General features: G+C 38.7%; 1 protein-coding gene across 2 annotated transcripts; it reads right to left on the bottom strand.

The window, feature by feature from the left end:
• Window positions 1-8,652: 8,652 nt before the first annotated feature.
• LOC103837275 (protein DETOXIFICATION 55) lies at window positions 8,653-13,777 on the bottom strand. 2 transcript variants are annotated; one of them, XM_009113617.2, is made up of 3 exons: window positions 11,435-13,777; window positions 9,916-11,335; window positions 8,653-8,949 (listed from the first exon to the last, which is right to left on the bottom strand). In XM_009113617.2, exons 1-3 carry the CDS (start codon window positions 11,498-11,500, stop codon window positions 8,912-8,914), a joined length of 1,524 nt encoding a protein of 507 aa, XP_009111865.1. In that variant the 5' UTR covers window positions 11,501-13,777; the 3' UTR covers window positions 8,653-8,911. The 2 variants fall into 2 exon arrangements, with proteins under 2 accessions (XP_009111865.1, XP_009111866.1); XM_009113618.2 differs by lacking the exon at window positions 8,653-8,949 and having other exon boundaries at window positions 9,774-11,335.
• Between the last annotated feature and the right edge of the window lie 301 nt (window positions 13,778-14,078).

Raw genomic sequence — 14,078 nt, 5'->3', positions numbered from 1 at the left:
TTAGAAAACCTAGCATTAGTCTTGTTGGTCGGTAACTTTTTAGTAAGATCTGAAAGTCTCTTAAGGAAATAACAATTAGCTGCACTTCTCGAATGCATCTATGGGTAGAACTGAAGAAGTTACCATTTCATATTCTTAACAAGTAATATAATTTGAGATCACACATTTTATTTTGTTTAAAACCTTCAAATTATCAAAAACCTATGTCATGGAACCAGGATCGTAGCAGCAAAATAATTTGTTCACAACAAAGGAAACAAAACATGATGTGTCACCCTCCTAGGCCTCCACCCATCTCCTTTTAGCTTTTTTTTTTTTTTTTTTGGTCAAACAAGCATTGCATTAACTAAAGAGGTTTTACCCACCAATAAGGGGGTTTGTTACAGACATTGTAAGAGCTGATTTTGCCACACAATCAGCCTCACAGTTGAAGTTTCGAGAGATAAAATGAAAGGAGATAACATCGAATAGAGACATAAAGTGATAGATATCAAACATGATACCGAACAGTTCAGTTTGGTACTCTCCCTTCCTCAGCAAGTTGATCAGGGATAGAGAATCAGATAGAACTGCCAGGGATCGGACGTTTGAGTAGACGGCAAGAGATACCGCTCGATGGACAGCAATGGCTTCGGCCATTAAAGCTGATGATACGTGACTATGTGCTTCCGAGATGTTGGGGGGAGCCATCAATGAAGTACTGTTGAAAATGCCGCCTATACCGCACCTTCCCGAGTGAATGTCCCAAGCCGCATCAACACTGCAGACTAACACGTCTGGTTGGAAGGACGGGGGGGCGCATGCGAATGGCGGGGCGATCGATTTGAGAGAGGCGACACAGGCGTTGAAGCTCCAGTATTAACTTGTGCCTGACTCCACTCTTTGGCATCTTTAATACTCTTTAGTACAATCTCTTTAGCTGTGAACATCCTGTTCTCAAACAGCAGCTTATTCCTAGCTTTCCATAAATTCCATAAAACCCAAGGCCACAATGGGGAAGATGAGCCAGTAGGTGGTAGAGGAGTAAGAGTACCACCTTGTTTAATCAATTCTGCCACAGATGGAAGGGAACTTGAAGGTCTATGGAGAGTCGGAATGTGGTTCCAGACTTCCTCCGCCAGTGGGCATTTGAGGAAAACGTGAAGGGCATCTTCGTGTGCTCCACATGTTTTGCAGTTAAAACTCGGCAAGCCTCTCCTTTCCAGGTTTGAGCTGACCGGAATGGCTTTTCTCACCACTCGCCATAATAAATCTTTTAACTTAGGACTGGTCTTTACGTTCCAGATATGTGACATCCAGTTTACCGGTTCATTCACAAGGTTCAGCGGCCGAGTACTTAAAATCCCCACGCCATAACCTGTCTTTGTGGAGTAAGTTCCTGTTTTTTCCGGTAGCCAGAGCAATGTATCAGTGGCTATAGTTGAACTGGTTTTTATCTGCAAAATAATGTCCTCATACTGAGGTAAGAATCTTCTGATCTTCTCCTCATCCCATCTGTTTGTTATGGGGCACAAAAGGTCGCTAACCATCAGGTTCTTGGTTTCAAATGTGGAGGGTCCCATTGGTTGACATGGCGATTTGAAGGAGAGCCAGGGCGCATCCCAAACTCTAATTTGCTCACCATTCCCGACTGCCCAGCCCAGGCCCTTCCGAAGTAAATCTCTGCCGGCTAGGACACTTCTCCATCCATGTGAGGCTGAGGCTGATATAGGACAATCCAAGAAAGAGGTGTTCTGAGCATATTTCCCTAATAGAACCTTAGCCAGTAGAGACTGCGGATCTTTGATTAAACGCCAGCCGATTTTTGCAAGGAGAGCATCGTTAAAGGTTACAATGTCTCGAAAACCAAGTCCTCCTGCGTATTTCGGTAAAACCAGTGTATCCCAAGCAACCCAACACATTTTTCTCTTTTCCGGATTTGCATCCCACCAAAACCGAGTAAGAAGAGATTGTATTTGCTTACATAGGGAGAGTGGCAGTTTGAAGCAAGACATTGCGTGACACGGCATGGCCGAGAGTACTGACTTGAGCATCACTTGCTTGCCGGCACCAGATAAGAATTTAGCCCTCCAACTATGAGACTTTTGTCGGATCCTGTCTAGGATAGATGCAAAGATGTCTCGCTTTTTGCGTCCGAACTGTTCGGGAAGGCCGAGATATTTACCTACACCTCCTTCGGTATAAATCTCCATGGTCTCTTTGACCCGCGCTCGAGTGGAATCGGGTGTTTTGGCCGAAAAAGTAATCGCAGATTTCTGAGGATTTATCCGCTGACCCGAAACCGCCTCATAGATAGATAGGATCTTCATCAGAGCTGTAACACATGCCGGTTTTGATTTGCAAAAAAATATGGTATCGTCCGCAAAGAGAAGGTGATTAATTGGTGGACTGTTGTTTGATACCCTTACTCCCGGAAGCGACCCGTCCGCTTGACCCTTTGCGCACAAAGCTGAGAGAACCTCAGTGCATAGTATGAAGATGTGGGGGGACAGCGGGTCTCCCTGCCGAAGACCTCGGGAGGGTTTTACTAATCCTTGCGGTGCACCATTTATCAAGAAAGAATAGGAAACAGACTCGATGCACGCCATGATCCATGTTATCCAAATTGGATCGAAGCCGAGTAGCTTTAGTACCTCCCTGACGAAACCCCATTCTATCCTGTCATAGGCCTTACTCATGTCTGTTTTCACAGCCATTGTACACCTCTTGTTTGCCTCTGCGGTTCGTAGGAAGTGGAGAGTCTCATGTGTAATAAGAACGTTGTCCGAGATCGCACGACCGGAAACAAACGCTGATTGGGTGGGGGATATGAGGCTGGGCAGGAGCGGTTTGAGTCTCCGGGTAAGAAGCTTTACAATGATCTTATAATGGGTGTTGCACAAAGCAATGGGACGATAGTCCGCCACTGATCTCGGCCCCGTAATCTTAGGGATAAGCCTGATGTGAGTTTCGTTCTGCTGCGGGTGTAAGTAACTCGAGCTGAAAAAATTCTTAACGTCTTTTACCACATCTTCACCCACTATATGCCAGTAGGACTGGTAGAATGTAGCTGAAAACCCATCGGGTCCTGGGGCTTTGTTCCCGTTTATGGACATCACAGCTTCTCTAATTTCCGAATCACTCGGTATAGCAATCAAAGCCTCATTCATCTCCGGTGTTACTTTGTTGCTGAGGAGCCCTTGGATCTGTGTGAAGGAGTTGTTGCCGTTGGTCTTAAAAATTTGAGTGAAATAATCAGAGATCACTCGAGTAATATCATGTTCCTCGTAGACAGCTCCACCTTGTGCGTCCTCTAGAACCGGGATGGCGTTTATTTTCCTCCTGGTTCTGGTAGCAGCATGAAAGAATCCCGTATTTCTATCGCCTTGCTTGAGCCACTGAATTCTACTTCTTTGTTGCCAAAACTGCTCCTCAGCTAGATACGACTTGCGAAGTATATCATATATCCCATCAATGAGACTCTGATCCGGATTATCACTTGAGAGTGCAGCTTCTAGAGCTTCCTGGTTCTGCTTGATCACTAAGTTACTCTGATCTTGGTGTTCTCTTGCCCACCTAATGATGCCTCTCCTGCAGGCGTTTAGCTTTTCAATCACGGAGTGAAGCGGGGAGTGGTGCCAGGCCTCATTTATAACTTGCGTAACTTCCTCTTGCTCAGTGAGATTTCTGTTGAAACGGAAGAGACCTCTCCTCTTCGGTCTGTCGGAGTTGAAATAGGACAGCAATGGCCTGTGGTCTGAGCCCTCAAATCTCAAATAGCGGCATCTTCCCAATGGGAAAGCTTCGGACCAAGCACAATTGCTCATAGAACGGTCCAGCCTGGATTTGATGAAGTGTGTATGCCTGTTACCACGCCATGATAGTGATTCTCCGGTGTGGCTAAGATCCCATAGCCCGTTTTGTGCAACAAAGGATCTAAACGCTGTGAACGAACCTTCGTATCTAACTGGACCGCCAGCTTTCTCCGCATTATTTAAAATGTCATTGAAATCTCCTGTAAGCAGCCACGGAGAGTCTCTTCCCTGCCCCACTGCGTTTAGTTTTTGCCAATATGCAGCTCTGTCTTCAGTAGCAGGGGCTCCGTACACGAAAGAAACAAAAGAGGTGACTCCCTTGTGAACGATTCTGGTGTCTATCAGATTGGGGTTAGATTCCAGTATCGTTATATCAGTATCATCGTTCCAGAACAAGGAGAGACCGCCGCTAAGTCCTATGGGAGGTATTGAAAAGTAATGAACAAACTGAAGACTCTGTAATTTAAGCTTGATAAACTCATCATTGTTCTTTGTTTCCATGAGGAACATTACATTAGGAGCCATTTTCTTATGGATCTCCTTGATTCGCCGGATTGTAAGGACGTTCCCCAGTCCTTGACAATTCCAGCTTAAGATGACTAAGGAAGAGGGTTGCGCTGGGGCCGAAAATCCACCCCACCTCGAGTACTGCCCGGTATAAACACCGTAGTTGGAGGCCCTGTCTTAGTCTGTTGATTGCTGGTTACTGCCTTATTACAAGGTAAATTGATATCATCGTTCCCCACTAGCCTCCTACGAGTAGTGGTAGAAGAGCTACTAGTGGTTGATCTTCTCTGCAGGAGAGTCTGGCGGGGGCTTCGAGCGATGCGTTTTTTGGCAAGGACTTTTCTCTTGCCCGCCGATTTACTTTGAGACGCAATCGGTATAGCGTGACCCGCTCTCTTGCTTGTCCCTGCACTAAGATTGTTGCTTCGAGTTGTTGCAGGTATCATGGCTGGGGCAAGCTGCTCCTCAGTTTCCATGTGATCAGAAGGTTCCTGGAGACGTCCGGACTCAAAATTTGGAGGTTTTCTTAATTTTGGCTCCGCAAGTCTCTCGAGGGCAGATCTCCTTTCGTGAGAGCCCGAGTGCGTACCATCTCTGCTCGCGTCTGGAACTTCAATACGAGATTGCAGGTTACGAGCTGGAGTGATCTCTAGACGGGAAGCTGGGGCCTGTGTTCCAGTTTCACCAATTGGACCACTTAACCGGTCTCTCACGTTGCGGATAGGTGTATGATTTTGCTGATGTAACTCTGTTTGCGCTATCGGGATATTCCCCGTACTCGCAGCTACTACCGGTTGAACCATTGGGTTAAGATGAGGAGCAGAAGAACCCGAGCTAAGTCTGCTCTTCTCCACCACTCTATATTGCATATTTGGTGCCTCAGTTCTGCGGTATCCCGAGTTTGAGCGAGCTGTCCGTGACAGAATTGAGTGGTCTCTTCCATAGCCACCCTCTCGAGAATAGTGCCTCCCTTCAGATGATAAGTCCCTTCTATTTTGTGAATACACTGCAGCAGGATTTCTGGTGAGTGGGCGTGATTCGTCAGGTCTTCTATAACCTCTTCTGTCATCATGACGTCGCTTTTCCGCCTCGATTCTCTGTAGAGCAATGCTCTGAGTGATACCCAATATCCTGTCTTTTGGAGGAAGAGCATTTTGAGGGCGTTGTAAGCAGTCAGCCTCCTAATGGAACAGAGAAAAACATGTGAAGCAATGTTTCTCTATCTTGATATATTCGAACTCAACTTCGGTAATATCATCAGTTGGTAGTTCTATCTCCATTTTCATGACTAGTGGCTGGAGACCATTAACCTCCACCCAGATCTTGGCTTCTTTGACATCTCTGATGACACAGCATCCCAGTTCCTGCCCTATAGTAAGGATGGTGCCCTCAGACCAGTATTGTAAGGGAATACCGTGGATTTTGACATTGAAGGAGATATTAGATGGGAATTGGTCCGAAACCGTTGGTTCCCAACGTTGTAGTAGGAGCATCCACCGTTTGTAGTGGTAAGGTCCCTTCTCAAGAACCTGGAGAAGGTCTTCCTCGGTTCTAAACTTGATCTGGAATTTATCCAGCCCAAGAACTCTTCCTTCTATCCTTCCTTCCAAGTTCCAGACCTGGGCCATGAAGTCTATTACTGCTCTTGGTTTTTGAACCGTAGAGTTTGTCAATCTGCCTATGACTGTTAATCTGTTTGCTTCGATAAGGTCATCGCAGTCATTTGCCGGTATACGCACCGGAGGTCGTTTGGTTGGAGGCTCAGGAGGGCCTTGCCATTTTCCTTTCTCTGAACGACTGTAGCGTCTTGCCATTGTAAGCTAAGGAGATTTACGCTGCCGGATTGAGAAAGACCGGAGAGAAGCTCTTTTCAAACAGCTCAGATATTATTGTAAACCTTAAGGAGATTATAACAACCCAAATCGCTTCAACAACTCTTTATACTTTCCGATGGGGATAGTTAAAGAAGATTGCAATAACTGCTTGAGTGATAAATGCTCTTGGGTGTTGGTGGTAAGAAGAGTATAACAGGTTATGGCAACCAAAGAAGTATTGTCCTTCAACTACAAGTACCCATAAGAGTAGAAAAACAACTGATAAGGGTGAACTTTGAACGAGACTGAGAATATTGAGAGTGGAGAACAGGCGCAGGAGACCCTGGCTGACCCGCCGACGTCGTCGGGGGCTGAACCCGGTGAGGTTCCGGTCAGAGGAGAGGCGTCTTGAGGAGGAAACTGTCTATGGACCGCTGGGTATTATTAAAGTGGGTAGACTTTTTGAAAGTTTTGCAGGGATTTCAGAGAATAAAGGGGTGCAAAGGGAAAGAAACGTGGGGTAAAAGGAAGCAGCAGAGTAGTAACCGGTGGTTAGTACTTTCCTCTAAAAAACGTGCCTGAGAGCAAAATCGCAACAGATATATTGTTGAGAAACTAAATGATCATTTTTCCAGTTGTTATCTCCTTTTAGCTTTTCTCCACTACACCTAAATAGATTGTTAATGTTCGCTAATACATTTACGCTTACCTTTTCTCCTCTTCTTTTTCGATAAAATATTTACACTTAGTCAAAGTTACCATTGCATGCATCTTCATTAATTAACTTTCTCAGCTTCTCATCTAATTGAGGAAGTGCTTTGAGTCAGTTTTAAACATCAAATATTTTCTCATACATATCTCTAACCATGAATTTTTCTTTGCTAACAATTTGTTCTGCTTTCACAATTTTATAGTTTTTATATATCTTCATGATAATATTGCCTTGTACTATTTGAAAGTGGTCTTAAAAAAATGGGAATGTGATAATTGTGTGTTTAACCGCACTAACCTACTAACTTGAATATTTTCGCTTTGATCGGACAGACGGACACAGTTTATTCCCCTTACCAACTTGTAAATGAACTTTAGTTTGGATTTAATTAAAAGAAAATGAAAATAATATATTTCCATTTAAAGATTCTGCAAGTCAAATAAGAACTTAAAGCTTTAGTTGTTATGAGAGATTATTAAGGTGAAGAAAAGAAGCGAGAAGCCAGAAGGACACTATATGATTCCTATTTTGGTATGACTCCACATGCACATGTGTTCCGGCCAATTAGTTCTTGTTTTCCATGTGGTTCGGTATCTTTATATACACTCACGTACCCAATATATATTCACGTCATGGTCATTGCCAATCGAATTAATTAAAGTCATCATCATGCAATCCATGATCCACCCACTTCAATAATGCAAAATCTTCAGCAATCTTTGTTTCTATAAAGTTTTACATTCTCTATTTTCCAATAATGACACATAAACATATATAGGATGATCACGTGGGATAGAATATTTTCGAGACAAATTATGTAAATAACAATGTCCTAAATTGGAGATGTAAAAAAAAAACAATGTTCTAAATTGGTATATATGTAGCATAGGCTAAGAGCCGCCATTGGAAGAAAGCAAAAGAAGCTTACGCTTCAAGTCACCGAAAGATTAACCATTGGACAGAATGGTCTCATGCATAGTGGTTTGGATGATGTTGTAAGGGTTACATGTTGTGGGTTCAATTCCTCTAAGAAGTTTATAGGCCACATTTTTAAGTATGTTTCTAGCCAAATAATAATTGAAGCGGCTCTGTATAAATATCTGTTCAGGTGGAACATCAAATTATAAACTAAACGATTTTTCTAAAATATAGTTTTTAATTGATAAACTGCTTGATGCAGAGTCTTTAGAGAAATATTGTACACTGGTAGTACAAACACATTGTTGTCAGTTTATCCTCAAACATTTCTCTTCGCAACACAACTCAATGTTTGAAATTGAGAAATATAACTATTATCACATAAAGTTAAAAATATTTTACATTTCCTTGATGTTCAGATGGATGAGATCTCTGCTCTGGAGGAGTCAGAAAGCGAAACTTACGGTGTATATCATATGCAAGGTAAGTTATTAAATGTGAAGAAAACAATCAAGGATAAGATCAACAAAAATAGAGAATTTCAGAACATAAAAACCATTATCGGATTGAAGATTGAAACATGTCATGATCATGACGGATCAAGATGAAGATGGTGCCCATATCAAGGGGCTCTTGATCAATTTCTTTCACCGCAATTGGCTACAATTGTTAGAGCTCAATCCCCATTTCCTAAGTGAATTTAGGACACTTATGGTTAAGGTAATTGAACTTCTTCCTATATTCTTGTAGTGTGATTGACATAGTAGACAAACGAGTGTTATAAACTTCCCTCCCTAATTATATTGTACTCAGCTTAAGTGCATGCATAGAGATGGATTTGGAGCTAAGTCGCTTTACTTAATGTTCAAGTACGGTGAATGGAAAAAACAAACATCTAATAAAATCATTTTCAATTCATGATTGTTTTTCTCTTTCTTAAATATATGTTTGAAACTTTGGTTTGCTGGTACTCCAACGTGTAAGTTCTCATCTAACAGGTGAGCACAAGATTCATTTTTTTCTTAACCTTCTCAAGGAGAAATACATTTGATAATCTAATAAATCATTTTCAGTACTAGTCCATTCCCACTGACTTCTTCAGTATCAAGCACAGTAATTCCAAACCTATGAAACTTCTTGTGGGGTCTTGGATTCACATATTTGGCTTACATTGCTGCGTAGATAGCTTGACCACCGAAGAAACCTATCAAATATGAATATCAGATATAGTTTTTAAAAAACAAATATTTTCTATGATTATCAACAATACAATAAGCTATCAAAATACCTAAACTAATCCTTGGATACATCCTATGAACTGTATAGCTGCTTATTTCTTTGTTAAGCCCATTTTATACTGAGCAGTAACAAATTAAACTTCTAATTTACTGCACAACTATCTTGATTTAAAACACCTAATAAACCATAAATCTCTTGGAAAATAACAATGAATATGTACTAAAGTAACTTTGTCCAATAAACACACTCAAGTGTTTATATATGTATCATGTTGATGTGTTTTAAATAATACACAGTAGAATCTCTATAAATTAATAATGTTAGGATTTTGAAATTTTATTAATTTATAAAGATATTAATTTACAAAAGTTTCCTTATTTAGATTTTTATTTTAAGATATATTTATTCTAAGATAAGAAAAATAATTATTTTAGTGTATAGACATTAATTATTATCTTTTTGAAATTTTACATTTATATTAATTTTATAATATTAGTTGGTGTATATAATATATATTGCATAGAACTTAAATGTGGTTTTAGATATAATATTACTAAATCTCATCAAAATATATTAAGTGCTAATATAAAGATAATTCCATTGTGAATATAAAACAAACAATATAACAATAGACTCTTACTTATATAAAATATATATACATATAAATTATTAACTTATATTTTTAATGGCACCATATATTTACATATAATTTTCTAAAAGTTAGTATCTTATTATTTTATCGATTTGTGACAAATTTTGAATCGGTCCAAATTGGAACCGTGAAATTCATTAATTTATAGAAATTATTAATTTATCGAATATTAACTTATAAAGGTTCTACTGTATATGTGGAAAGTTTTAGAAAAAAAAAATCAATGCAACAGAAATAGAGATAGCATGAACAACAACTGAATATTCTGTTAGTGTAGACCTTCTTCGCATTTGATAATAACTTGATCGACAACAGGTAATATGACGTTTTTGCCCACCAAGTCATGAGCCTTTAAGGACTCTTTGTTCCAATCTGTCTTATACACAACGGTCAAAATGGAGATTGCACAAACAATCTGGGCCCCAAGTAAGCCATAGCATAGGCCCATGAAGTCTAAGCCCCACCTAAAGGCTAAAACAACCGCCACTGGTGCTCCGACAACATAAAAGGCGTAGAAGTTAATCTTGGCTCCTACACGTGGCCTCGCACTGCCACGTAGGATCCCGCAGCTTGTGGTCTGAGGACAGTTGGCAAGCTCGCAAGCTCCTATAACCGGAAGAACCGCCGCCGTCAGCTCGAGGACAACTTCGTCCGCCGTGAAAACTCTCCCCCAAGCCTTTCTCCCCATGGTAGTGGCCACAAGCCCGAACACCGAAACGGCCACGGCGGCTCCGATCGCTACTGCCGCCGCCGTCTTTGCCTTCTCTGGCCGTCCTGCTCCCAGCTCGTTGCTCACCCTCGTGGAAACTGCGGCGGAGAGCGCCGTCGGGATTGTATACATCAGTGACGTTGTCTGGATCACGATGGCGGCCGCTGCTAGCGCCACCTTTGGCTCCGGGAGATAGCCGGCGAGGATTGTCATGAACTCGTACCACCACCACTCCAAACAAACCGCTATACAGCTCGGGACCGCGAGTTTGACCAGCGTTGACCACACCTCATCATTACCGAAGTCACTCGAGCCAGACATGAGCACCAACGGCGTTTTAAGACTGGTTTCGTCGTTGTTATGTTCTTCAAAGTATATGTAGCAAAGGAGAAGCGACAAGGCTATGAAGTTGGTGAGAAAAGATGAGACCGCGACTCCAGCGACGCCGAGAGAGATGTAAAACGTGAAGAAAGCGGTAACGGGGAGATGAAGAAGGACGGAGACTAACGTGCACCACATCAAAGGCCACGTGTTGCCTTTACAACGCAGGTAGATACGCAAAGGATGTAGGAAGCTATTAGCTATAAGATCAGGCAAAGAGAAGGAGGAGTAGAGAGATGCGACTCGTGTGATGTCTTGTTGTTGTCGGAGGATTAGCATTAGAGGTTGGAGGTTAAGCCAGAGGAGAGAGATGGGAAGAGAAGCTAAGATGAGGAGAAAGATGGTTCGCTTGAGGGTCAAGGAAGCGAGTTGAGGGTTTTTAGAGCCGATGGCTTGACCACAAAGTGGTTCCATACCGGTGGCTAAACCGGAGAGAACAGAGTAACCGGTTATGTTGGTGAATCCAACGGCTAAGGCTCCTCCGGCGAGCTCGAGGCTTCCTAGTCGGCCCATGCACACGACCGATGTCATGTTCTTTAGGTAGTTTAGTATGCTCATGGCAGCTACCGGGAAACTTATGTCCCAAATTTTCTTCATCTCCTCCACAACCTTTTTAAAATATAAAGTGAAATAATATAATTGAACTTTATGAGAGATATCTGAAAAAGAAGTATACTGAGGATAGATATTTTAGATAAAATAAAATACCTCGGGCATTGTCTGCTTGTACTTGTGTTGGAGATTTATGAGACGTGAATCTTCTTCGGCCACCATTGTTAGAGTTTGTTTTGATTGAGATGAGAGGTTTTAAAATATGAAAAGAAGAAGCCCTTTTATAGAGTTTTTCTTTAGTAACTTGGTTGAGTTGATTCATAGGCATGGTGGGGATTTCATAAATATTTATTTCATTATTTGTTTTCCAATTTCTTTGTGTGGAGTGTGTACATTGTGGAATTGTTTTTTTTTTTTTTTACATTGTGGAATTGTAATCTGTATAAGTATAATAGATACAAACTTAAGCAGAGTTTGAGGAAAAATACATAAAACGGAATTAAATAAAATTACCCATTTTAATGAGATTTTGTTGAACACAAAAGTACGAATCCGAATCAGATTTTTGTTCGTACAGAGGTGTCACATAAACAAACGAATATATAGGTATGTAGCAATTTTAAACAACAGATAATAACAAGAACAAAAACTCAAATCAAATCAAATTTATTCACGATATGCTGACCAGCTTAGTACAAAGTTCCATTATCTGATCATCTCTTCATCTAATTTTCAAATCTTCTACAAGTAATTCTGTTAAGGTATAGAGTTAATTTTTCTCATAACTAGAAATATCTCTCATATATACTAATCTTTAGAACATTCAACAATTATTATGCATTAATCAAGAAGATGGTGTCCCAAATAACGTAAACGTCTCTTTGGTTTGAATCTGTAGACGAAAGTAAACTAGCATCACTTTGTTTTGTTAACCGAATATGCATTCTTATAGAAGAACAGATAATTTGATCAAAAAAAAAAAAAATAGAAGAACAGATAAATGCTTTTTATTTGATTCGTGATGAAAAGTAAAATATTTTAGAAGAGAAAATCACTTTGTGGTTTTCTTTTGAAACTAGACAGTCTTGAATTTTGAAATTTAATATTTATGGTTGCATATAACAAACAGCGACCTTTGATTTCCATTTTCATTGGTAAAGATATTTGTGGAACCCAAACTAAAGATATAAGTAGAAATTGATATGATTGGTCCATCAGTCTAGAAAATGAAACTAGTTAGAATTAGGTATAGCGCAATGTCTTGTCTCCCTCTCACTGTAGTTATCAACCTAGAATCGACTTGAAAATTATGTATACCTTTCCTTTCTCTTTTTTCTTTGCCCTTTTCTTCTTATTCCCACTCCACTCTTTTATAAGTTAGAATTGATGACATTTTACATCATGTCTCTGCTTACGTGGAAACATGATCATCATGACAATTGAAAATCTGAAATATATATAGCCCATTTGTGGGGTTTTCATAAGGTATAAGAGAATTTTGTTGACCTAATTTTCAAAAAACAAATATATTGAGAATATGATTTTAATTTGGCCCTTATTTTTACTACCTATGATATTATTCAGCAATAAGTTTGAGTGAATCTAGCATACTGTTATTGATTTTTATTCTTTGACAGTTTAATTTACTCTACATGTGTAAGTTTTTCAGCCTTTAATTTGGCCCTTATCTTTTTTGTTTTTAATGATACTAACCATTTAGCAAAATAAAATAAAATACATATCATTTTTAAAAATTATTTACCAAGTTGTTAGATCAATTTATATCAGCTAAAACATTAAACAAGATTATGAAACTTTGAAGAGGTATAATACACATATAAGTTTTCTCTTTTCTTATTTTAGATTATAATTATATACAAATATGCTTAGGCCTAACAAGTCATCTACTAGTCTAGAAAGAACATGTTTTTCTCTTGAAGAAAGAGTAAGAAAATGTTTATAATTATCAACATTTGAGTGAGAAATTATTAAGTCAGATTTGCATATCATTTCTATGAATTCGAAAGTCTTATTTTCAGTACCCGCTAGACATTAATTGTAAAGTAAATTTGACACATGTCCTCTCTATAATCATTTTTACTAACTAAATATGACAAGGCATAATAGAAATGATGACATAGTTTATGGTTAAATGTGATATGAACAATTACATTTAATGTATTATATTTTTGGTAAACTTTTTAGAATATGTTATTAAATTATACATCATCATTAAAGTAAGTCTATTCAAATATGACACTAAATGATATAATAATAGAATTATAAGTATTTTTACAAATTTCGAAAATATTATTTATTTATATTTTAATAATTATACAATTATTACTACAAAATATTTTCAAAGTTTTTACATTTTTTTTAAATTATAAATTTTAATCATAATATTATTAGCTTCTTTTATATATCTACAAATTGTTAAAATACTGTTTAATCGTACTTTTTGATAATTATACAAATTTTATATCAATTTATTTTTCTAATTTTATACAAGTTGATTTAAAATATTGTATCCATAATTCCATAATAAATAGATAAAAAATCTATCTAAATTTAGAATTTTAAATATATACATATCTATTCTTAAACATAATTTAAAATAAACAAAATTGCTTATTTTCTTTTAATTTTATGTTCAATTAAATTAAAATTTATATTAAAATATTGATAAAAATAATAAAATCGAAAATGATAATAAATTTTATTTTTAAATACAATTTAAATTTAAATGTTTATTACTGCACATAGTGCATGAAAAGACCTAGTATACCAATAAAACGCT

Source organism: Brassica rapa, chromosome A09 (assembly GCF_000309985.2).
Source record: "Brassica rapa cultivar Chiifu-401-42 chromosome A09, CAAS_Brap_v3.01, whole genome shotgun sequence".
NCBI lineage: Eukaryota > Viridiplantae > Streptophyta > Magnoliopsida > Brassicales > Brassicaceae > Brassica > Brassica rapa.
Note: the sequence above shows the minus strand (reverse complement) of the source record. Positions and strands in the feature narration are given on the sequence as shown.